General features: G+C 41.0%; 1 protein-coding gene across 5 annotated transcripts in view; it reads right to left on the bottom strand.

Annotated features, from left to right (window-relative positions):
• Positions 1–794: 794 nt before the first annotated feature.
• The window catches only part of HIVEP2 (HIVEP zinc finger 2), a 205,601-nt gene continuing 180,958 nt past the window's right edge, over positions 795–25,437 (bottom strand). For 4 of the 5 annotated variants that reach the window (XM_027601253.2, XM_027601254.2, XM_027601252.2 and 1 more), the window contains 6 exons: positions 19,452–25,006; positions 18,313–18,467; positions 14,504–14,679; positions 10,999–11,100; positions 9,318–10,213; positions 2,391–3,276 (listed from right to left, as the gene is read on the bottom strand). In XM_027601253.2, the coding sequence (XP_027457054.2) occupies positions 2,452–3,276; positions 9,318–10,213; positions 10,999–11,100; positions 14,504–14,679; positions 18,313–18,467; positions 19,452–24,623 (7,326 nt within the window). In that variant the 5' untranslated portion in view covers positions 24,624–25,006 and the 3' untranslated portion in view covers positions 2,391–2,451. Of the gene's footprint in view, positions 3,277–9,317; positions 10,214–10,998; positions 11,101–14,503; positions 14,680–18,312; positions 18,468–19,451; positions 25,007–25,437 lie in introns of all 5 variants that reach the window. The other variant, XM_027601256.2, reaches the window with a different exon arrangement.

Here is a 25,437-nt window from a genome sequence, read left to right as displayed (position 1 = left end):
GAATTAGAAGAGGAAGCAATTAGAAGGGTTCACACACACACACACACACACACACACACACACACACACACACACACAATGAGGAGTAAGACACACAAATCGCCCTTATGTAATTCAATGTTTCAGGCTTTCTTCTCAATGAGAGACAGATTTTAGGCTGGCTGCTTGTGTTGACCTTTAATTCCCTTTTGTAAACCATAATTTCAAAAGACAGTCTGGCTCATAAAACCATACAGGTAAGTTGCAAATCCACCAATTTGAGAGTTTTATAACGGAAATACTGATAGATTTTGACCTTTAATGAGCCTCCACTTTCATTATTAGAAAGGTTCTACTCTTTTATACTAAAGAACTCTGATTTGTGGATATTTTATGGTATATTTATTTCAGTTGGTTCTTGCCTTCAGTCAACCGAGCAAAAATAAAGAGATTTCCCCAGTGGAATTTCAGATATGTATGCCTACTGAGAGGGAGGCAGAAGAGGAAATGATCATTTGATTTATTCATGACTCTTTGCAGATGCAATGTATTCTGCCCATGCCCACGCTTAGGATCCGGTGACTCCATTTCTAGAGCTCACATGGTGATGACCACTATCTGTCCTAATTGAATGACATATGGGAGCCAATGACTGTCTTCTCACTTGTTAAAGGCATTCATGCTCAGCATACCTCGGAATGGGCAAAGCCTAGCAATTAAAAGCACAGATGGTATGTCGGTGGCATCAAAATTTCTTTAGAAACAAAATCGAGAAATTAAAATGTAAAACACATTAAAAACTAGACACCTCAAGCATGTAATTGTATATTTATTTCTCTTTTTAAAGAACACTCCTTAATGTAATTCAATATACAAACTTGGTTTCACAGAATTATAATCCACTATATAGCACAAAGATAACCCAGATTGTGTGTGTGTGTGTGCATGCACACACATGTGCATGTGTGCACACGTGTTGTTGTACCCCCTCCCTTTCTTCCATTCTTCCGGACCTACAAACAAAGGCTCTTCCCACCTTCCACGCTAACTAAAAGCCCATTCTGTATGTTGTGTACAAAAGACATCATCCTCCCACAAATTCTTTTCCCTGGAAAGCTTCTTTTCCCCGTTCCCCCTGAGATAGCCAGGAGCCTGACACTCTTCCCCTCTTCAAGAGGGTGAAGTGGCTTCCCCTAAAGCTGATGCCCACCCTGTTACCATGTGGACTGGCTGAGAGGAAAGGCTGGTGAGACGTCTCCATGCCCCTTCCCCACGTCCACTCCTAACCCTCAGAGTCCAAGCACGTCCCCTCCATCGCAGCCTTAGTTCCGGTCACCATCTTGTGCAGCAAGAACCAAGGAGATCTGTAAGGCCAGGTCTTCTCCACGAGCAGCGCACAGCACTGCCTGCCAAGCCACCGGGCCGGCCGATAACCAAGCTCTACACAGTCCCATGTGCTTTGTCACTTTAATTTTTAAAGACACCCTAGCATAGGTCTGTGGCAACCTAGCATCCAACTGAGTTACATAAAATTGTACCAGTGATGCACTTGTACATATTTACATGGGGTGGAATGTTTTCCCATATTTTTAGATGAGTATATAGATCAACATGTTCACATAAGACCAAATACTTTTAATATTATTTATAACTGATTTATAAAGCTTTGAAAAAACTCACAATAGCACATTGTTTACTTTAATGCTTTACGGTACTATAAGTTTAAAATCACAATCAGCACTTAAGTTATAGTCAATCCAGCAAACAAGAGACAAAAAAATTTACAAGAGTTAAGAACTGACTGATACATCCTTTATCTTTTTTTTAACTAATGCATAAGTGCAGAATAAGATACTCTAGTTTAAATATCTTGTTTACAATATACATTTTTGTTCTAGTTACGCAACAGTAAATCCCATGCTTCACATAGAAAAGCAATCCACAACATTAAGAAAAAATGTACAATTTATGAAACAAAGTAAATAAATATTAGTATTACAGAATCAGAGCTGTACATAAAAGCTGTTCAGTTTTAATCATATAAAAATATGTTTTAGTGCAACCTCACATATATATTGATGCTGTTTTGCTTTACATCATTTAGATCCAAGTGTCCAAAAAAGGAAAGAAATTACATTTATTACAAAGCAGATACACAAATTCTAAAATATGTACAAAGTACTGCTAAAAAATGCTTATAAGAATATAAGCAAAGTAAAGAAAAGGCACAAACATCTGTACAATTTTAAAAGTACCAGACCCAATAGGTTAATTTCAAATTTTGTTTTGGTCAGGCTCATGATGACTTGTTAATTTACCTAATTCTTTTGATATAACAAAAGTATATATAATAGCAAACTACTGTAACTTAGGACAGGCATGCTATAAACTTGATTACCTCTATTTCTAGAAAAACAAAAACAAAGAACAAAATGGGAAAATGTGGAAATGAAAGTCTCCATGCATCTTAGATCAATGTAGTTGACTCTTCTCTGCTGAAGGTTCACTGCCTCCCTCTGTGCTTGAAGGTAACTCTTTGCAGCTATGAAAGCCCGACTGTTTATCATCCACACGACTCGTGCTGTAAAACGTGGAGGGAGCTAATGCAGTCTGTGATGTACCAAACTTGTCCTTTTCACCATCATGCAAGTCAGGGTGGGTGGATGAGGTGCAGGGCTGACCTGGCTCAGGTCCACTAAAGTGTCTAATGCTAACATGTGCACTTTCCAAGGGTTTCTGGTGGGCTTCCTGCACCTGCACTGGCTGATCTGTCCCAAGCAGAGCGGCCTCTTCTGTGGCAATCCGGAGAGAGGCAATGGCTTTTGTACAAGTCTGTATATTTTCCTCCTGTTCCCTCTCTGTTGCATTTAGACTGTCTTCTGAAGTGCTCTGTTTCATCAATAGCCGAGGAGAGGAGGGCGAGCTAGGTGGACCAGACGACTGCAAAACATGAGGAGATCGCTTCTCGTGCTGTTTTGGAAGGGCATAGGGATCCTTAGGGAAGGATTCCCTGGAGGCTCCCTTCTTCTCCTCAGAGCCCTCCATTGGCAGAGGCAATGTGGGGGGAGGATGTAAACCGGAAAGGGCCGGCGGCATGGAGTGAACCATTTGGATCCCACCAACTGGCACCATGGGGATAGGAGCTCTCACTTGCTGCTGAGAGTGGAGTGGAAGATGACTGAAGACATAGTCATTAGGACCCTCAGGGAAAAGGCTGGAGCCTGGATGTTCATAAGCACCTTCTTGGTCTCCATAGAGACTGAAGTAAGGAACCTGAGGTAATCCTCTTCTTAAATTCTGCACGAGGAAGCAGAGAGCACAATATTTAGGACCCAGGACTCTTCATGCGAGGTCAAATAGGTCAAGCTATTTCAGCCACTCATTCATTCACTTATTCATTCAAAATACTTTAAAACTACCTCATCCCTATATTGATTTTTCACTTTTTAGACACAAGAGATTTCTCAGTTGTCTTTTAGAATCCTTGAATGAAGCTGTTGGTCTGTGAAAAGTGACTTTTGTTTTTAAACAGCAACGTGATAAAACATGCAGTGTGTTTTCCACTAGGTACAGAGACACGTTTCAGTTGTTTTTTTTTTTTTTTCATAAAAGAGAATGAAAAGAAAATAATGGATAATTACCAGAAAAAGTTCACTGAGCAAAAAACACTAATAGTAGGTTTTTAAATTCAAAAGAAAGTAAAACGATTGCCATCTGTTTATATACTGGGAAGACTTTTAATATTTTTCTTAAGTGTTGATGAGTATAATTGGAGTGACAAGCCTGAAAATTGGCTTTTTTTTTTTTAAGTTTTCCACAGAACAGATGACAAAATGGTGGTGACAGACAAACTGGTTAGTCCAATGTGCAAGATATTCATTTAAAGGAATAAATTCCCACTCAAGAGGCACCCTGGGTGGAAGACTAGCTTATCAAATGATAAATCAAGGCCAGTTTTTGTAAGGCAACTATCCATCAAAATAGTTAACATTAAATATGTCAAACAGTTTCAACTCATATTCAACTACACAGCTGGGAACCCAAGATTATTACGTCTTAATATCTTCTGTTTATATTATCATGTTCATTTAAATACCATCTTAGCAATTAATGAATGAGGACACTTAACACTGGGGGCCAGAATTCCAGATTTCATGGTCCCAGTTCTGAAAGAGAACTTATTTTCTGCAATTGTTTCTGTAGCAAAACAACACAATTTAAGACTATGAGATTTTCAGGCTTGAATGAGATTATCAGGTTTCAATTCCTGAGATTTATTCTTTTAATGGACTGTCATCTAAAAGGTATTCAGTTTATTCTTAGTTTTAGTTTTTGAGAACTTAAAATCAGATAGATATAAACTTGTCAAGTATGGTAGTAATCCAGGAGAGAGACCCAAAAAAAAAAAAAAAAAGTTCTCATTCATTTCAAGGATGTTTCCATTCTAAAGCTCAAGGTATGCTCTATACCATTAATGATTCATCCAGTTCTATTTAGACTGTGAGACCAGCCTGGGAATGATAAATTATGCATTTTCTCTATTACTCTGTGTCAGGCTTAGCCCTTACCCTGTTTTGGACTACACCTTATTCAAGCTAGAAACAAATTATTATCCTGGAAGTGCAGGCGAAGTAATGAAATCCTCAATCTTATAATCACAAGGACCTCATAAGTTAGGGAAGGGGAGAATTTTCTAGTATGACAGTCATTTAAATGCTACAACAACAGCAACAACAAATCCCTCTTGTCTTTGCTCTGATCTAGAAAAAGGCATGTTTCCTACATCAAACATCAGTTAAGGTGGAAGAACTGTGATACCTAGAGTAATAATCTTTGAAGATAATTAAGTGAATCCTCTTTTAATTATAATTATCAAAGATTCAAAGTTTCAGATAAAATGTAGTTTGGTCATTGTTTCCATTTTGCTTTTGGTTGCTATTCCGTGACATCCACTGCAGACACCTAATCAGAATGGGGGTCTGTGAGGGCTCAAAGAGAGCTGTCCCATTCCATGGGGCCTCTGACTCAAGGCTAACAAAGAGAGTGATGAAGGAAGTGTCCTCTAACACTAGAATGTACTCAATATGTTCAAAATCCAATAGAATTCTATGTGTGTTAAGAATGAAAGCGTCATGTTCAGACCTTTACGGATCAGCGATTACATGATGACAACCCCAGAAGTAAGTGTGCGGTAGAATTTTTACCATGTAAGCACTTCCATTGCTCCGAAGACTACCAGGCCTTTCTGCACATCCTCTTCCCCTGCGTTCACCCCTTCTTCACCCTCCAGAGACACTCTCAAAATGATTTTTCTACCTTGGTTTTTACCCCATTTGCAATCCTATTTTGTTTTGTAATTTGAGCCTTATCATTGTGATATCATTGTAAATCTTGGTAAGAAACACCTTGATATGGAAATGCGAATAATAAACTCATGCGGGTTGTATTATGTGTATGTATATATGTATGTGTATATATATCCCATGTACCAGGTCTTATCACCCCACTCATCTTTTCAACATTGTCAGTAGGTGCTCCGGAAGCAAATGCAAAGAAGGAGGTAGGAGTGCAAGGAGTTCATTGCAGGGTGGAGGAAGCAGGGGATCTGATGCATGTAAAGGTAAAGAGGAGAGGAAGCATGTGCTCCGTGGGGATGGATCCAGACTCAGTCACTGGCTGGGGGCTGCAGGGAGAGTTAGCTTTAGCTTGAAAACTCAGGTCTATCCTGATGGCACTAACAGCACGAGGCTGTCAGTTAACAGCATTCCTCACAGCTGAATGGCAAATTCTTTCAAGGACAGAAATCTGCTTGGCCCACCTCCCTGGCTGCCATAAACAGATTAAGAAACTGTGGCCGAGATGTTAAGTGACTTGCTCAAGATCACACAGATAGCAAGCGATAGGATGCGGATGGAACTAGAGGGTATTATGCTAAGCGAAATAAGTCTATCAGAGAAAGACATGTATCATATGATCTCACTGATATGAGGAATTCTTAATCTCAGGAAACAAACTGAGGTTTGCGGAGTGGGGGTGGGGTGGGAGGGATGGGGTGGCTGGGTGATAGACACTGGGGAGGTTATGTGCTATGGTGAGTGTTGTGAATTGTGTAAGACTGTTGAATCACAGGCCTGTACCTCTGAAATAAATAAGCCATTATATGTTAAAAAAAAAAAAAAAGAAGAAGAAGAAGATAGGAGGAGGGGAAGAATGAAGGGGGAGACATCGGAGGGGAAGAAGAACCATGAGAGACTATGGACTCTGAAAAACAAACTGAGGGTTCTAAAGGGGAGGAGGGTGGAGGATGGGTTAGCCTGGTGATGGGTATTGAGGAGGGCACGTTCTGCGTGGAGCACTGGGTGTTATACACAAACAATGAATCATGGAACACTACATCAAAAACTAATGATGTAATGTATGGTGATTAACATAACATAAAAAAAAAAAGAACTGAATGTTGATTCTTTGACTAGACACGATGTTCTTTGCACTACATACTGGAAACCAAGACACATTTTTCTTTGTCTCCTTTGCTAATTTGTCTACCAAAACTTTAAAAATGGAATAAGAAAGTTTTTTGTTTAAAAAAGTTGAGGCCAGAAACCATAACATTTTTCATCATCATCCTTGAGCCACACGTTAGACCCTCAAAAAATACTGATGAGCGAAAGACCTTTCCCCTTTCCTTCTTTCCTTCCCTCCTTCCTTCCTTCCCTCCTTCCCTCCTTCTTTCCTTCCTTCCCTCCTTCCTTCCTTCCCTCCTTCCTTCCTTCCTTTCTCCCTTCCTTCCTTCCCTCCTTCCATCTATCTATCGTCTATCTAACTATCATCTATCTATATTAAAATTAACCAGAGGGCATTAGAGCAGAAACAGCAGAGTAGTAGGATCCCAGTGGTTGAGTATCATCTCCTCCAAACCTGCTCTCTTGATACTACCACTCCAGACCGAACCAGAGGATGAGTGTGTCATGCTAGCCTAGAAGATCCTTTCATGCCACAGTCACTGACCTGTGAGCTCTTGGTCCATGTTAAGCAATAAGACAAGGTATTGCTAAAAGAATTTCCATCAAAAAGGTTTATTTTTAGGGTTATTCTAATTTAATACTTTCATACATTATTTAGAGAGGGTGCAGCACTCATCCAATATAGCAATCAGGAGAAATAGTTCTCATAGTATCATCAATTCTGTTTTGCCCTGGCGATAAATATCTTCTTCACACATCACAGAAAGATAAACTCCTCCTCTGCCCCTCAAAAATGATGTGATAAAACATTAAGTGGGAAGTGCTTTGCACCAACTGCCCCTTCTTCAGGGAGCATTCCCAGATCCATTCCCTTTTATCACATGAATGAAGCAGCTGGCTATATATTCTCTATAAAGATAATTAAACTGGGTAATAGACCAATGGCTCTACGGTTGGCCTTCATCAGTGGTAAAGTTTAATCATTGTATTAAGTATCCAGGTGAACTGGTATAAAAAGAAAAAAACAACTGGTTGCAAACTCAGTGGCTAAGAAAACCAATTTCCTTCCAACAATTTTCTGGTCACATATCCAAAAATTAGATGAGGATGAACTTCCTTAGTCCACTCCTTCATTCTTTTGCCTGAGTTGACTGTGAGTTGCTATTAGTTTTTAATAACAATAGCATATTGGCACTAAAAGCTTGTACTTTTGTGACTGCGGTTGACTAAAGATGTCCCAACATCTCACAAATACCTCAGTCTCAGTCCACCTGGCCAAGGCCAGAACAGGAGAGTCTCACCACACATGCTCCACCAGCATCACTGGTTTATACCAGAGAAAGATCTGATACCCCAGATGTGGTATCCTGGCATCAGAGGGATTTGCGGGTCTACAACTCTCTACTTATGCTGTAGTGGCATAAACTTCAGACGATCTCTCTTTTCTGCTTAACACCACCAAGACACAAAAACCTGTGGGAATGTACCTCTTTTTCTTAGCTTGCTAATTCATTATCTTGCAAATAAATCATGTCCTGATTGTGTGTGCATGTTTCCACAGTAATTGTACCAGAGAGACTAAATCGGTACCAACTTGTGAAAAGACGATGTTGGGGGTCAGGGAGTGGAGCCTGGTCACCAGGGCAGTGATAAGACAGAGCTGGAAGCAGGTAGTGCCTTTGGCTGGAAGGACGGTATTGAGCCACACAAAAGAAACCCAGAACAAAGAAAGAACACCAAAAGGTAGAGACCAGGAAACAAAAACACATTTAAAGCAAAGAAACTCAAAAGGTGTCATTCATCTGTCTATGTTAAGCATCTGCTTCATTCATTTTTTAAAATCCTACACACACTGAAAGAAACATCAAAGTCTGCCATCCCATGGAATGAAGCAGGGCAGATGTTTTTTATGGATTTTTATTAAACCTACCGCCTAAATTTAATCCATGACTGTTACTGTTGTTATCTAAGTTTATAATGAGGGCACACCATAGAAATCTCTGACACTTTCTCCCTGAGCTCTCCCAACTTTGGGCCCACCATCTCACTGAGCCAGTGCACTTGGAGTGCACTCTCACTGAGCAGGAGATGGTAGTAATGACAGGAAAAGCAGATAAGGGGCGCCTGGGTGGCTCAGTCGGTTAAGTGACTGCCTTCGGCTCAGGTCATGATCCTGGAGTCCTGGGATCGAGTCCCGCATCGGGCTCCCTGCTCGGCAGGAAGTTGCTTCTCCCTCTGACCCTCCCCCCTCTCATGCACTCTCTCTCTCTCTGTCTCTCATTCTCTCTCTCAAATAAATAAATAAAATCTTTAAAAAAAAAAAAAGAAAAGCAGATAGGTTCACGCCTTTGACTCACAACATACCAAGGGGGTCACTCTCTCCTAGTGACTCACTGGTTTCACATGTCCACTCACTGTGGGCAAGATCATGAGTTTATTTTTTAAAAAATGTATTGAAAGTCAATGCTACTGCCTGATCCTGACTTGGCAAAGTTCTATAACTGAACCCCAATGGCCCTGAGGGTGTCTGTCTAGGCAGTCAACATCATTCCAAAGACCTCACCTTTCCTGCTCACGTGAAGGTTTCAGCTCATGTCCATAATTAGTGAAGCTTAGAAAGCAAGTAGCAAAGCCTCACCTGTTCCCAGCCGGAAATGTGCTACTGCTCTGATGCAGTACTACACTTGGTGTAATGCCATAGCCATGTAACTAACAACAGCATGCGAGAAAACGTCTTGCTGCTATTTTCAGTAACCAAGTTCACTGCTCCCCATGAGAGATACCCATGTTAGAACAAACTTCACACCAGTGTTATCAAGAGGCTCCGATATGCTTTGGTTTATACATTAGAAAGGGAAAGCTAATCATACTTACAGGAGGCCCCAATACAATTGGTTCTGCTTGCAAATACTGCCCCATGGACAATGGTGGGTTATGGTATAAAGCCCTTCTGGGAGATGGTGCTCTTATGGTGGTCATGTATCTTCTCTCTCTTCTGGGAGAGAGGTCTCTTCTTGCCGTGATATCTTTCCCAGGTGACACTGGCCTCCTTGGGGACAGATGTCTTCTTGGTGAAACATCTCTTTGTGACATCTCTCTTCTCAATGCAGCTTCCTTTCTTGGTGAAAGATGTCTCATGGGTGACAGATCTCTCCTAGGTGATAAATGTCTTCTGGGTGATAAATCTCCTTTGGGTATCAGATACCTCTTTGGTGAATTATCTCGACGGGGTGAAGAGTCATATCCTGGTGAGGAATGGTGGCTTGAGGGTGAGAAGTCCCTCGGAGAGGAGCTGGGCTCTGAAGACAGCATGTACTCTTCATCCGCACAACTTGGTATGTCTAACCTGTCTTTGTCTGGTTCCGAGTCTGTACTTTTGCTCTGGAATAACCTCTGGTATTCTGTCATCTGAGTATCTTCACATGAGTCACTTGGTGTCATCAGCTGAGTAACCTGAATACTTGGCAAAGTAACCAAATAGCTGATCAATGAAGAATGCCCCAGGGAACTATCTGAAGGAACCCCATGGGTCACGGCGCCAACATTCACAGGCAAGGATGAGAATCTAGGAGGCTGAGGACTGGTGCTTCTCGATCTTGTTTTTGGTGTCAAATCTCCCTGATCATCAAAGTCATCATCATCTTCATCATCTTCATCATTATCGTCTCCGTCCTCACCATCCGATTCTTCGGCATCTGAGAACTGATGATCAGTTGAAATGCTGGACATGCTATGCTTCTCAGCTGCTTTGTGCAATTCTTCCATCGTTTCTGAAACAATTGAACAGATAGTAAAGATCAAGGTCTAAACCTCAAGGTTAGGAGTTAATTTGGAAGCCATCTCTTTGCAAAAGTTTCCCTCTAACCCTGTAGCCCCTGGAGATAGTTCCATTTCTGAACCCCTATAACACTCACTGGGAACTTACCTGGGAGACCTTACACTGGTTCTTATCCTTTTATGACTAATCTGATTCATCCCAACCCAACAAAAGGACTCTAGAGCAGGACTTTATATCTCAAATGTCACATGGCCCATAGAAAACCCTCAACAAATGGGTACGGATAATGCTGTTAATAAAGAGGCTAGAAGAAAAGGAAAGCAACAATTTGTCCTTATAGGTATAAACTTACAGATAAGTGATATATCTCAGGAAGTCTGACTGGTCCTCAGGTTGCCTATTCAGGTTAATGATGGATTTTTTTCCCCTCTTAATAGGAATAATAACACATTAAATTGTTTTTCAAATTTCCCCAGAAGTTTCATAAAATCTAAATCCCTGTCACAACACAAGTATAATTAGATCCTTTACCGTTCTAGATAGAAGTATTTTCATAGTGAGGCCTTTTTTCCCCTTCATTTCAGTCAGAACTGAAATGCATTTATTTCTTCTCAGTAGGTTGTAAGCAATTCAACATGTCAGATTTCTTTTCTATATTTCATATTTAGTAAAATGAAATGCGATCAGTTTTTTAAAATATCAAAACTTGTTTTGCCACCCGGCCACAAAGCTCCAGTGTGAAGAATAAAGAGGTCGGTCAACTAAATTTTGTAATACCTGCTTCTTCGGTTTCAGTATCATCCACTGATGTCATTGAAACTCCCAACTCCAAGCATTTCTTCATGTGTGCTTTAGATTTCATATGCTTTGTTAGGTTTCCTAGAAAACACAGGCAAAAAAAAAAAAAAAAAAAAAAGGATAAATTAATTGATTACAAAAATGTGGCGATTGCTCCAAAATTAGAAATGAACTAACTTGAGATAACATAGATTTGTTTCTACCCCCTACCCCTTGCCTTGAACTTAACGGGAACAATCTGGCTCCTGAATACATCAACCGCTCACAACTTTGGCCCAAACTCAAGTTTCCTTCATTCTAGAAGACTTTGTAGAATAGGGTCATACCTTTTCAAGAGTAGGTTCCAAGCAAGACTGAGAATCCCAGGCTTTCCTGGCTGAGAAGAGATCTAGTATCTTTGGCCCAAATGGGCCAGCCCCCTAGGCCTCGATATAAACAGGGTGACATAAGCTGGGTCATACATCTCAGAGAAAGTTCAGATCAAACATTCTCACCAACACACCCTAGACCCCAGACCCTCTGGCACTGATCAGATTTAGATCACCTTCCCAGGCTCCTCACTGGTCAGAAGAAAAAAAATTATGCAAACTTATGGGAACGCCAACCTTGTAAATAAATTCAAAGATCCATACAAATACTTAGCTAACTACTTATAAGGAGCACCATTCTCAGTGTTTACAATCTATCTGTCTGGTATATGTTAGCAAACTTTATGAGAGCAGTTTCTGAAGTTCTACAATATTCCCTATCTATTTATCTTGAAAATCCTGTCACTCTAAGAAAAAAAGAAAGGTTTTCTCTCAAATATGTATTATGATGATGATATATATAGAATTATATGTATAACTACATATGTGTGTGTTTATATAGATTATATAGTTGTTGTATAGAATGTGAAAAATTATGAAAACACTTATCTAATCACCTTTGACCTAAGATCTATGAAATTTTATGTATATATTTATGCATAAATATATATAATATAAAATATTGCATAACTATACATATATATACAATTCCATGTCATATATATAACTTATCAAAAGACATCCAGGAACTAATTCAGTTGTAAGGACCATATTATTATCTGTGCCCTTCAATGATGCTTTAGCAGTGTACCAGCTAATGCTTTATTTTTAAGAGTAGGCTCACTGAACGTAGATGGACACTCTTAGCCTGCTAAAAGAGTTTGTTCCTTTGTAGGGGTACTTAGCTTACCATTAATGTAATATATGAGCCACAGTTCTAAACCAGGACACTGCTGTTTATTATTTTATATTATTTTATTTACTTAGCATTTTACTTATTGCTCTTATACCTATGAATTTGATGTGCTATTTTGGTAACTCCAAGCATAAAAATATTTCCAGGCCGCTACTGCTCTTATTTATCTAAAAATGTTTTAGAGATCTCAAAAATTTTTAGAGCCAGATCATCAAGAATTCCTAAATCTATAAATTAATTAATACATTTGTATATTAATGGAAGTCCACCAGCTTCTGCATGGGTGCAAGTAATCTGTGTATGTGGATGGGTTTGTGTGTAGGGGTCAAGATTATTTAGATCTTGATATGTTTCTGCTCCTCTATTTATTCTCCATTCTCTTTTTTCTCCATTTCAACAGGCAGTCAGGCTTTGGGCTCTCATCTTCAGGGCAGGTTTGTAGTTAGAAATCTGGCTCTGAAATAACTCCACCCTGGCTTTGGTTGACTGCAGTCCTGAGCTCTGAAGGGATTCTAGCAAGGGAGACGGGGGGGGGGGGGGGGGGGGGGGAGGAGTGGCTGTTGGGGCAGGTAGGGGAGCAGGGAGGTAAGGGTGGGGGAGGGTGCCTGAAGGAGAGGCACCTGGGCATGCAGGAGGTGCTCCTCCCACAAGTGCACTGGGCATCTGCACTCAGATGACATGGTTTGGGACAACAGTCACTTCTACCGAAAACTGGAGGGGTTTCCCAGGATATTGTGCTCATTTTAAGATTCCGAGACATTTGCACATTCCTGAAGGATGACAAGGAAATGCCAATAATGACCGAGAATAAATTATTTCCTGCTGAAATTCTATGACAATGATTCGGAGCCAAACTTAATTTGATTTTTTTAAGGTTACAGAAACTAGGTCTTTATTGTTTTTATTGTTATTATTTTTTAATTTGATTTTAAAAAGCCTAGAATTGTGACATTTCTTCACCCAGTGTTTCACACAGCTATACCCGAGGCAAACCCCTATGCCCAGGGAAGATCTAACAGTTGTAATGACTGGCAGATTTGCAGTTTATAAAACCAAAGTTTATATTTTCTTATGTCCTAGGGAGTCTCTTGGTGAGAGGTTCTAAATAAAAGGCTTGACTGTGCAAAGGTGGATGGTATTTAAAGGACCTTATGTTTATCTCTTTTGAAATGCAAATGAATACTCCCTCCTTTATGTGGGCTTCAAAGGAGACATCTCTGTAATAGAGATACCTTTTTAATACAGAAGAAACAGATATGTTGAGAGTCTACACTTTTATACTTCTGACAAAACAATAAGACAATTTAGGATATTGGCTATGGAAGAAAATAGGTACACATTTCTCTACCGAAGATTATCTTATCTGATATTTATTTTTCTTGACAGATAGTGGAGCAGAATAATGGGCCTGCCAATTTAAAGTTAAAACACAGGAAATCATATGAGGTTAGTGAGGAGGTAAAAATCCATTAGATCTAAAGTACGTCTACAGCAAGCAGTGAACATACTTCTACAAAACTCAAACCACCTCTAAGTCACTGTTGTCTGTAATCTGAGAACGCTGGGCTTATGCACATTTCGATGATTTTATAAAATGATGGTAATATAATCAAAGCAACCTTCTTGTATAAAATATTTTCACAGAAATCTACCTGTAAGAAACAGATTTTTTTTTTAGAGGTAGAGTATCATTCTAAGGCAGGTCCTAGTTTTATGAGATTCACAGTTGTGGCCTGAGAGTAAGAAATTGTCTCTGTGCTGATAAATACACGGAACACAAGCTATCAAATTTCTATGCATAATTAATGTGACTGTGGATGGAGGGGCCCACCTGGGAGTCTGTGGGTCTCTACATTATTTATAATCTTGAAACTGACCATGGGCACATGTTTTCTTCCCAGCTGCTGCCTTGCTTTTCTAATGCCACTGCACGGATTGTCTCCCGGTAGTATTTCAATACTGGTGCAAAGATTATCTAGACCACACAACACTTCCAACATGCAGTAATAGCAATCCAGGCAATTCTTAGCCACTTCCTTCGGAAACAACTAGCCTGGCCCCAAGTCTATAGCTCTTACTTAAGTCATAAAAGGAGCCTTGCTGTCTCATGTACATCCTTTGATTACTTACATAAGGGAGAAAATACATTTCAAAAGCAAAACCATCTTATTGTCAATACAAGTTAGTTATAAAATGGTATTCAGAATCCAGGGTCACCATAAAAAAGGGTGTTTTTCCTCTGAAAAGATGAGAATTGTACCTTTCGTTTTGAAGGCAAAGTTACATAACTTGCAAACGTAAGGCCGGACATCAGTGTGAGTGCGGATATGCTTTTTGAGCATGCTTGGCTTCTTACAGCGAATCCCACATTCTTCACAAATGTACTTTCCACGTCCACGTCCTCTGACATATACATAATCTTCATTTGACTTATACCTGTTTAGAAAAAGGGAATGCAGTGTGTTTTCAAATACTTTAGTGTTTTATCTATCAAACCAGAAGCTGATCTTTTGAGAGGGTAAAATTTTTTTTTTTTGAGTGGCAAAATTTTTATGAGGGTCTTTTACAAACAATTATTCAACTTCACTTCTATGAAGACTATGAAATTCATGCAATAAATGCCTGAACGAACTACAGAATAGATTTGGCATTGAAAGCAAAATGTAATTTTTCTATATGGTCTTCAAAATGGAATTGGGTCCCTCTATTAAGTGTAGATATAGGGACTTGGGCTATAGATGTTCAAATGGGCTTCCAAGTAGGCTCAGAGAGTTACAGAGTTGTGCTTTACTACTTTTGGATTCTAGTACAGTCTCCACACAAGAAATATCCAAAAAGTTATACCAACATATTCAAATCAACATATATCATTCGTTAACATTACATCGTCTAAGATGTGCATGCAGAACACACACACATCCCTCTAAATTTGCTAAAATAAGTATAACTGATAATAGAATTCTTCATTGCAAGTTTTTACTCTATATTTATAATCCTGGCATGAGAGTGTCTCCGAAATTTCTAGCTTACACAGGCTGAGCTGAGCTCACCAACTGTTGTCTACAGATTTGATCCGCTCTTCCCAAGGACCATGAATTTGCACTGAAGTGGAGTCCAAATTTCAAGTAGCTTCTGGTAAGTACTGTTACATAATAAAAATTAGAGATTCTACTTTTCAATCATATTTGCATTTGTTTCCAGAAGAATTTAATAAAGAGGCTTGAAAGGATGTCTGAGGTCATCTAGTTTAATCAAATCAGTTAACCAAGTCTTAGGTATTCACTGTGATGATTCATGAAAGAAACCTATCCAGTGCTCAACCATCACATTTTGTTTAGACTACAATGAAACAAGATCAATCATAGAGTACAGTAGCATTCTATTGAATAATTCAATGAATATCATTATCTTTTAAATCAAAGCTGGTCTAGAATTATGGGTCTAATGTCATTCTTGGAAAAATAGTCCTTTCGAGGGACTCTTTTTATAACTTCAAAATGTAAGCTGACATATAAAATGCCTTAATTCACTGTGGATTTACTTTAAAGGCACTAGATTGACAGGTTTTTTATTTGTTTGTTTTGGTTTTTGTTTTTTACATTCTAAAAGCATTGCACACTTCTCTATTTTGTCCTAATCTGTCATCAGGAATAAAAGTTCAACTTCATTTGTCCAAACCACTGAAGGATTTTTTTTAAGAGAGAAAATCCATCCACATATTTAAATACTAACTCTGTTATGTTTGCTATTCAATTTTAACATTATTTACATTTTGGTCAGTACCAAAAATTCCAGGTGGGAATAAGTAGTATCAAAAATACTGAAGAGTCGATTTTGCGTGTTTCTTCATCCTTTAAATCTTTCCCCTTTCACAAGGAATTTCCAACTTCAACTTGTTTTTTAAAACTTTCTTAAACTTCATGTTTTATTTCATATTGTCTTTTGTAACAAAAGAACTTCAAGTTGCAAAATATCTTTCACCTTTTAATTTCACTCTTCCTTGCCTCTAAATAGATAAAATTACCTAAGAAATACAGAATAAAACAAATAATTTTCTAGAAAGCTAGTTTTCATCACAGAAGGACACCTTAAGCTTAGTGTAGCCCATCATCACAGTTGATGGGAAATGCATTTTATCTTCAAGTAACATAATTTTATTTTTAATGTCTTACCTGATTAACTTGCAAATAGTAAAATTCAGTACAAAATAAAGCTGCATATTAGAAAAATCTGTGCAAATGAAATATTTACCCTTCAACAGGTCTGCAGACCCATGAACCTACTTAATACAAGGATTAATGGATTTTGAAAAAAAATAAAAGATAAGTTTAATTAAATTACTAAACCTACACGTATTGCATGGAGCACTGGGCGTTACACGCAAACAATGAATCATGGAACACTACGTTAAAAACTAATGATGTAATGTATGGTGACTAACATAATAAAATAAAATTAATTTAAAAAATTACTAAACCTAGGAATTGCGTAATATAAAGAACATATCCACTTAAAAATTTGGTCAGTAATACTTCTTTTTTAAAGTTATCTGTTTGCAATCTCCAAAATAAGAAGTGGTAGCACACTGCTTGGTAGAACACTGCTTGGAATGAACACCTCCAGGCAAAAGTCGGGTCACAGATTAAGAAATGATTGGGATGTAGCCCATACCACAGGGCAATGAAAGGAGGGAGATATGATATATGGGCACAGTCCTTGTGGATCATCAAAACACAGCAATAAAATATTCACATACGCTTTTTCACTCGTGTCCTTCGTTAGTGGAGATGGGCTCCCCAAAGCACATGTAATGGGAAGGTCTCTGCTAATCTAGTACAAGTGCACTGCTATGAAGACTGCTGAATATAAGGGTGTTGATTCAGTCACAGGGCCCTCTCAGTCTCTGGGGAAAGATAAAATCTGTATTTCTCTCATTTGTGTTAAAAGATGAAGGATGTCAAAAAAATATCAAGACATGCTTTAAGACTCCATGCAACTGTGGTTTCAGTGGTGAAAATACTAGACATTGCAGAGGGGCCAACACTAAGAGGAAAACAACTTTAATAATTCATCTCCAAACTGGTGAATCTACATGGGAAATAGATATTTCATATCAGTAAACATTCAACATTTTCTAATCAAATAGATAACATTATTCTGTCTTCCAAATGTAACTGGAATAAATTCATGTTCATGGAAACATGTAAATTATAGATCTATTATAGAAATAAGGCTAGTTACAACATAATCCCCCAAATGTGGTTAATATGCTTTAATATTTTAAAATTTTAATAGCATAAGTTGGAGTTTTTCTCTCATGTGACTGCACTGAAAATATATTTCTATTGAAATCTAAAACTGGATGTTACACATATGTATAATTTTTCTTTACTGTACAGATATCAAAGTCTTTGGACTTTACCACTTGTGTTTCTACAACTCGAGATTCAACATTTAAAAAGAAATTTCCAAAGACAGAGAGACTGCCACAAACTGGAAGAGACAAAGAAAACATGACAACTAAATGCAGTGTGGTACCCTGGCTTGGATCCTGGGACAGAAACAGGACACTGATGGAACTCATGAATTCCCGACAAAGTCTGGAGTTTAGGTAATACTAAAGGCAATAAAATGAACCATCAAATTAACTAGTTCCTAAGATTATACATGAGTGCACATGATTGCATTTTTGTAAACACAGAATAAAATATGCCCATTAATATTACATACCAAAAAAAGTCCATAAAGATAATATTAAAGAATGAACAAGCTTAGATGACATCAAGAGTCTATCAATTTAGTTGATTTCATAGTGCATGAGAGGTGTGAAAATTTAAAGCAGAAGCTCAAACCTTATGTAACAGGGACATTTTCACTGAGAGTAAGCCATTGAAAGCAAGGACATGAACTCATTATCTATTACCAGCCAGACGTCAGAAATGTGAATAGAGAAGGAATTCACCTTATACTTCCAACCAGAGTAGATACTATTTTTTCCATGTGTACATTTGTGACCATTTGCTCTGACTTAGAACCGAATGTTTCACACATGCACGTATGTTTCCTTACCCTCCTTCAAAGATTTTAATTCGGATTGGCTCCGTTTGTTTGGATCCGATATCTTTATCTCCATGAATATCTCCTTTCCCCCTTTCCTTTAAGATATTTCCAACTAGTTTTCTTTCTAGTTTGCTGCCAAATAAAAAGGATGCATCAGGTTTCATCTGTAGGACAAAAGAGAGAATCATTTCATATGGTTTCTCTAGGACATAGGAGAAACCCACACATTCCACTCTTCTCTGATCTCTGAAAATTAGTCTAAATTCCATTCTAAAAGGTCATAGCCCGTTTACATAAAATCAGGGATGCTAAGGATAAAATTCCGAGAAGAATGACAGCTTGTATGGAATTATCCAACATTTTGTTAAAAAATAATCCTCCCCTGTTGTCACTTATTCGGTGCAGTACTAATAAAAACAGAAAACATGTTCTATATTCTGAAGTAGCAATGAAAACAATTATCAATTAAGGACATATTTTCAAAAATTGTTGAAGGGAAATGGTAACTGGATTAAGTAGAATAAATTTTGAAACCCTCTATTTCTTTCATTAATAATTTAGCAAGAATTCCAAAGTGCCCCATTAGTATTTTTGTAATTTTACGTGTGAAATATTGTTCATGTAGGAACAAATCAGATAACCACCCAGAAAAATGAGTTTTGGGAGAGAAATAGAGAAAGTAAATTTTGGTATAAAGGATTGTCAATGGGAACACGCCCTCTGGAGTTTGCGAAGTTCACTTCTGACACCTGCACACCTCCTTCCGGATCTTTCCGTTCAGTGTCCATTCCCATATTGACAATGTTCTACGTCCCGTATCCAAATTTCACAATCCCCTGAATTCCTCATATCAAGAGAAAACTGGATCTGCTAGGCACTAACACAGGCCAGAAAGGAGACGAACCCAAAGGAATTGGTCCCAGTGGTAGAATTCCGGGGCACCTGGATGAAGGAGAGACTTCCCCAAGACCCAGTGCATGGTCAGCAGCTTCTTCTCTTACTAGGGAAGGGAAATCAGTGTCACGGAGGGTTCCCCCCAACTCTGACCTTCATTTCACTTGTATGTTTCAGACCTTATGTCCTTCCCTCTGTATTCTGCTCAGCAAGCAAATCCACACTACAGTGCTTTTAGAAATGGTATCCATTACCTGAGCAAACTGCTTCCAAGCACTTGATGACGTAAGCTTGCCAGTTCCAGGTCTGTGCATAGCAGCCAGAGTATAAATCTCTGCAGTGATTTTTTGCTTGGACCTCAGAAGAGCCAGAGTGGTCTTGGTGTTCAATCCTGATGGGTTTGGGTTACAGGAACTAATGCACCATGAAGCATAAACCGAGGATTTGAAGGTGGCCTGTTGCACGTAATTGGGTTTTGTATAATTCAAGAAGCACCAACTCACAGTAGTTGTCGTCCGCAGACTGGGGAACTGAAGAATCTGCTGGAAATCGGCCACATCCGTGAAAAGAAGAGTTGAGTTTGCCACTTTCCTGCTTGGGCCAGAGGCCATGTGCACCAGCATGCCAACAGGCAGCTTCTGGCCCTTTCCTTGCTCTTCAAGCTGACTGTCTCCTGGAGGCAACGAGGAGCTCTGTGGGCTCATGCTCATATCAGATGCTGTCTCATCAATATCAAGTTCATCTGAAGACTCTCTGCTTTCAGAAGGCCCACTGGACTTCTGGCCTAGAGAGGGTGCCCTGGAGTTGGGCGGGAATGGCTCCCTCAAGGGCATGCTGGCAGATGGATGGTCTTGAGATGAGGAAGGGGACAGTGAGGAGAAGGAAGATGACCCCGACTGCAAGCCATCCTTTGGCTCGGAAGCACAACCTTGTCGAACCAGCTGGGGTTTCTGTGGGCGTGTCATATCCTTCTTGATGTCTGAGCTGGTTAGCTCCACAGCACTGAGTTCCTCGACGATCTGTCCATACATCTTTTCTTCTTTGACCCTCTTCTGCTGCTTTGTTTCCATGAAGAGTTCTAAGCTGCTGGCTGGAGAAAGCATACGCTTGCTACCTCCCAGGGTGGCCACGCTGTCAGAGGTGGAAGGTAAACATAAGGGGATTGAGGATTCCAAGCCGAGGGGCAAGGTCTGAGGTACTTTCCAGATGGGGTACTTTTCTAAGCCTGCATGCTGCCCCAACACCTGGGCAATGTTGAGTCCTATCCCTTGCATGGCCGCATTGGTCACCAGTGTTCTTTGGGTAGTATTCTCGTCGACTTTGCATATGACAATTGCAGGACTGTTCTGCCCAAGTATCTGAGAAATGCTTGTGTACATGACACTCCCGTAGGATGGGACGTGGGTCTGGATCCTAACGGGAACCACTGTTCCTGGTAAGGACTGTAAAGGCCCAGCATTTGCTGACGCAAAATCTTCTTGCAGAACCTGCTCGGAGGGAGTATCGGGTGACTTGGTGCTCTGGTCTGATGGAAACTTTGGAAGAATGTTCTTTGAGTGTAGCCCTGATGTTCCTGAATAACATGGGTAAGGCTGCTCTTTTGTGTGCACATAATCAGCAGATTTCTTTCCAGTGTGCTCTGCAACATGCTCCAAGGGATAGCGAGGATGGATTTCCGCCTGGAAAGGAGGCTTGCCGTAGCTCTTTTGAGGGTGCTGCACAAGAGGATGTGGGAAATGGGCCTGCCACCAGGGAGGCTGCTGAGCTGGTAAATGAACCATACAGACGGTAGGATATTGAAACTGAAACAAGGCATTCTGGATTGGAGAAAACGGAATAGTCTCTTGATGTGGAAATAAGTGCGGCTGCTCAGACAAGTGCTTGCTTGCAATGTAGGATGTTGGTTGTATCAAGGGCTTTCTCAGAGATTCCTGACTGTCCATGTGCATGATCTGTTGTTGGGCCAGGTGGAGTGGCCCGGAGCTCAGCTGGCCACAAGGCCCCACAACTTGCTTCCCGGGGTCCTCCACCTGGAGAGGAGGCAGCACTGAGGTGGGGGGGACGTGGTGCCACGCGGCCCTGAGGCCAGCGTGCAGGTGCTCCATCTGCTCCTGCTTCACACTCAGATCTGCCCCAGCCTCACCCTGGGCGATCTCCGGAGAACCGCTGAAGGACGCCTGCCGCACCAGAAAGCATTTCTTCCTCTCCCGTGAGGGAGATAATGTGGCGGCCGATGCCCCTGCCATTGGAGCATGGGACAGATTCCCATAATCAAAGGATTTGCTCCGGATTTCTGGAACCTCGGTTGGGTGAGGACAAGGCATCTGCTCGGACGAGCAGCGCCGCATCTCCTTTTGGTGGTGGTGACCCGGGACAGACAACGAGTAGGAACCAGCAGGGACAGTCAAAAACTCTGAATGCTTCCCAAACTCATCTTGCTTAGGAGGTGCAGCAAGCTTAATGGCTTCTTCTCTTTCGAAAGACATTGAAAAACTGGAGCTATGGGACAAGTTGCTTTCTTGACTGGGGCTGCGGGAGAGGCCGGTTCCTGTGGATTCGAAGCTGGATTCCCCCGAAGAGTGCTCCATATCTGCAAGGCGCAAACGCTTCTTTTTGGGTGGCAACTTCTCAGCTGGGAGCTGGGAAAGGGTCTCGCTTCTCTGGGGCCACTGAAATTCCTCCACAGGCTTTTCCAGCTCTTTACTCTGGGTGTCTTTCTCCTTCTCTGGTTTATCAGGCTCCTCAGTCACTCGAATCTCAGGAACCTGAATGTTGTGCTGGCGGACCAGCCTGGGCTGTGCGGGGTAGGACTGCTGCTGAGCCTGCTGGGAAGGGGAGGGCTTCCCCCCACTTTCGGCACTGTCTGCCGGTGGAGCCCACTCTGGACTCACCGGCGCTTCAGAAATCTCACTGTCACAGGTCTCGGAAGGCGAAGAGGCTTTATCCTGTGCGCTAGCCACCAGTTCAGCAGACTCAGACCTTTCAAATGAGTTGGGTCGGCTCAGCGAGTTTGTGTGCTGAATAACAGAAATCACATTTCCAGGAGGCTTCCTGCCCCCTAGATCTGACATCTTGTCTGAATCAGTGGCCGAGGGTGATTCCTCAGACCCAAGAGATGGGCTTCCAGATTGGAGTTGGGGTCGACAGGGGTCAAAGCGCTCAGAGTGACCGTGAGAAGGGTTCTCATGTCCAGACATGGCAAATCCACCTCTTACTCCTTCCTGCATCTGCAGCTTGGGGTCATAATCTGAGGTCATTATGCCCATGGGAGTGCCTACAATGCTGCTACAAATCATGGGGGTGTCTTCCTCATCTCCTACACTCTTCTCTTTCCGGCGTTTTCTATTTTCACATGTAGTTCCAAACATGGTTGGCACTCCCTGCAATGGCACCGAGGGATCCATAAAATATTCACCCCCATGTTTTAAAGAGCTTAAGTAGGAAATGTCCCTGTAGCCTTGCTTTGGTGTCTCAGAGTCTTCCCACTTCTTGTAGGGTTTCCAGCAGACATCATAGTCATACCCCATCCGGTCCCCAGAAATCAATTTCTTTTCCTTCAAGGATAAGCCTGTGATACTCTTTGACATTCTGCCATGGTGTTCCGCCTCCATGTGCCCCTCTTGTACCGAAGGCAGCTCAAATGCAGCCTGTCTTCTTAACATGCGCTGAGGGGGTATTCCTACAGTCCCTGGGTAGAACACATCATCGGAACCAGTCATCCTTTCATCAAATGAGTGACTTCCTCTCAAAGAGGGAGGAATACTTAGATTAGTTGCCGAAGAAGTTGGCATCGAGTTGCTTCTAATGAGGGGTGAAGAGTCCACAGGAGCTTCTAAGAGAATTGGGTTGCTGCCTTGGAAATTCGTAGGAAACAGCTTTCCTTCATTCCTGATCGATGACGGGATAGTCTGGGGTTGTCTGGATTCGCTGTTGTATTTCGTGGATTTCGGCATGCTTGTTTGACTGGGGTCGATTTCTCCCTTGCTTGGGATCAGCTGTGAAACAGGATCTTCAAACATCTTGACATCTAGCCTGGTGTTTACATGAGGTAATGATTCCATCATGCCCTTCCTCCCCATTGTGGCACGCTCCTGGCTTGCCGTTGTAACACTGAGTGTATTTCTGGGACTAAGCCGACAGTATTTTCCAAAGATGATTTCTTCATAAGACTTTGCATTTGTGTTTGGAGGGCTTATTTGCTGCTCTGCACTTTCTGAGCGAGAAAAGTAACCAGAGTCAGTGCTTCCTTTACTGTGTGGGCTCAGAAGGTTTAGAGATGGCTCAGAATCTTGTCCTTTTTTCTCTGACAGTCTTAGTGCAAGTTTCTGTTTCACTGTGTGAGAATCATCAGGCTTAGGATTTAGAGACGGATTTGGTAGCATATCAGAGCCTATATACTGAGAGCTTTCATTAGGTAAAGGAATCCCACTTTTGGGGATAATCAAAATCGGCACTTTCATTGGACCTCCCAGTGATTCTTCCAGTGACCCATGGTAGCCACCTCTGCCGGCAAGATCCAACGGGACCGGTGGCCCAGGACTCATTTTCTCAGAAGCCTCAACAAACAAAGAGCTCTCCTCATCCGTGTCTGTACTCTGCTCACCGTCTGAATGTATTTCTGCTTCTACATCAATAAAACCAGCCTCTAGGTCCAATTTAGATACAGCTGACTCTGTGAAAGGGACTAATCCTGCCTTAATTGCATGGGCATGTGACTTCCTGTGCTTGTACAAATTGCTCTTTGTCTTAAACGAGAAACCACAAGGTATACATGGATATGGCCGCTCACCAGTATGGGACCTGATGTGTTTTTTCAGTACGCTTGGTTTGGCACATGCCCTGCTGCAGTAGGGGCAAATGTATTTGCCAGGCTTTTTGGGTTTGTGCTCTTTCTTGTGAGCATCCTCTGACTGTTCGATACTTTTCTGAGAGTATTGGCTATAAGCAGGGTTCAGACTTGAAATCTTTTTTCTAGGGTAACCACCACTGTGGCCATGTATAGGAAAAGAAAATAAGTCCTCGGAGGCAACAGATGGCAAAGGGCCAGGGAAAAGCCACGGAGGGCCTTCGAGGCTCTGATGTGGCTTGTTGCTGTGCATGACCCCCTGTGGCAATGAGTGCTGAGGGAAAGAGAGTGAATGTTGGCATGAGTAAGGACTCGGACGGTGCGGTGGGTATTGCTTCTCCGTGACTTGCTGTGCCACGTCGCTAGGTGAGGCCAGTTTCCCAGAACCAAAAAGTTGTGCTGATGCTGTGTCTCCAATTTGCTCAGGATCTATTTGTGGTTGCCGCTGTCCTTCTTGGCTGCCAAAAGTGCTCATCTTGATAACAGCTGATTGTTCCTGTCTCCATCTACCTGATGCCTTATCAGTTTCTCCAGACCTTGAGGTAGCTTTTTGTCCAAGAGCTGTGTCCCCGGTGTCCATTTTGTTACAAGGTCTTAAGTGCTAGTTCACTTGAAAGCCGTGCAGACTCATGGAGTGTCTCCAAAGCTGTGCTTTTCAGAGCTTGTTTACTTCCATGTTCCAGGGTGTCTGCAAACTTGCTGATTGCTCCTTCTCTTTGGAACCTTCCACACCCACCCCGTAGTCTTATGGGCATTTGATGGTAATGTCCTTGGACCAGGGCTATAACACAGTTCTCTCCATTGTAGAAATGTCCATCCAAAAGCTAAGTGCAAATCTATAAAGATTTCTTATGGCATTTGAATATTTTCAACTAGCATGAAATTGTGATGAATAGTCTAGGAGAAATTTTGCCCATCAACTAGAGCAAAGTTCAGTTGCCAGTTTCATTAAGATAAAATGATCTGAAAGAAAAAGAAACACAAAGAGATCATCATAATAGTTATCGAGTTAGAAACCAAAACCAATCCCAAATAGACAGCCTGACATTGGATAAACTGAAAATGATTTTTACTCTAAGGAATATTTTTTTTAAAAAGATTCATTTATTTACTTTAGAGAGAGTATGAGTGGGGGGGGGCAGATGGAAAGGGAGAGAGAATCTCAAGCAGACTCCATTTTGAGTGCAGAGCTCGATGTGGGACTTGATCTAATGACCCTGAGACTGCAACCTGAGAGAAAACCATGAGTCGGAGGCTCAACTGACTCTGCCACCCAGGCACCCTTCCAAGGAATACTTTTTATAGCTGTTACATTAGTTCCACAATTAAAGGATATTAATTTCAAACATGGCATTAAGTCATAAGCATAAATTTCTTCAGTGCTTTAATTTTGG

Source organism: Zalophus californianus, chromosome 7 (assembly GCF_009762305.2).
Source record: "Zalophus californianus isolate mZalCal1 chromosome 7, mZalCal1.pri.v2, whole genome shotgun sequence".
Classification (NCBI taxonomy): Eukaryota; Metazoa; Chordata; class Mammalia; order Carnivora; family Otariidae; genus Zalophus; species Zalophus californianus.
Note: the sequence above shows the minus strand (reverse complement) of the source record. Positions and strands in the feature narration are given on the sequence as shown.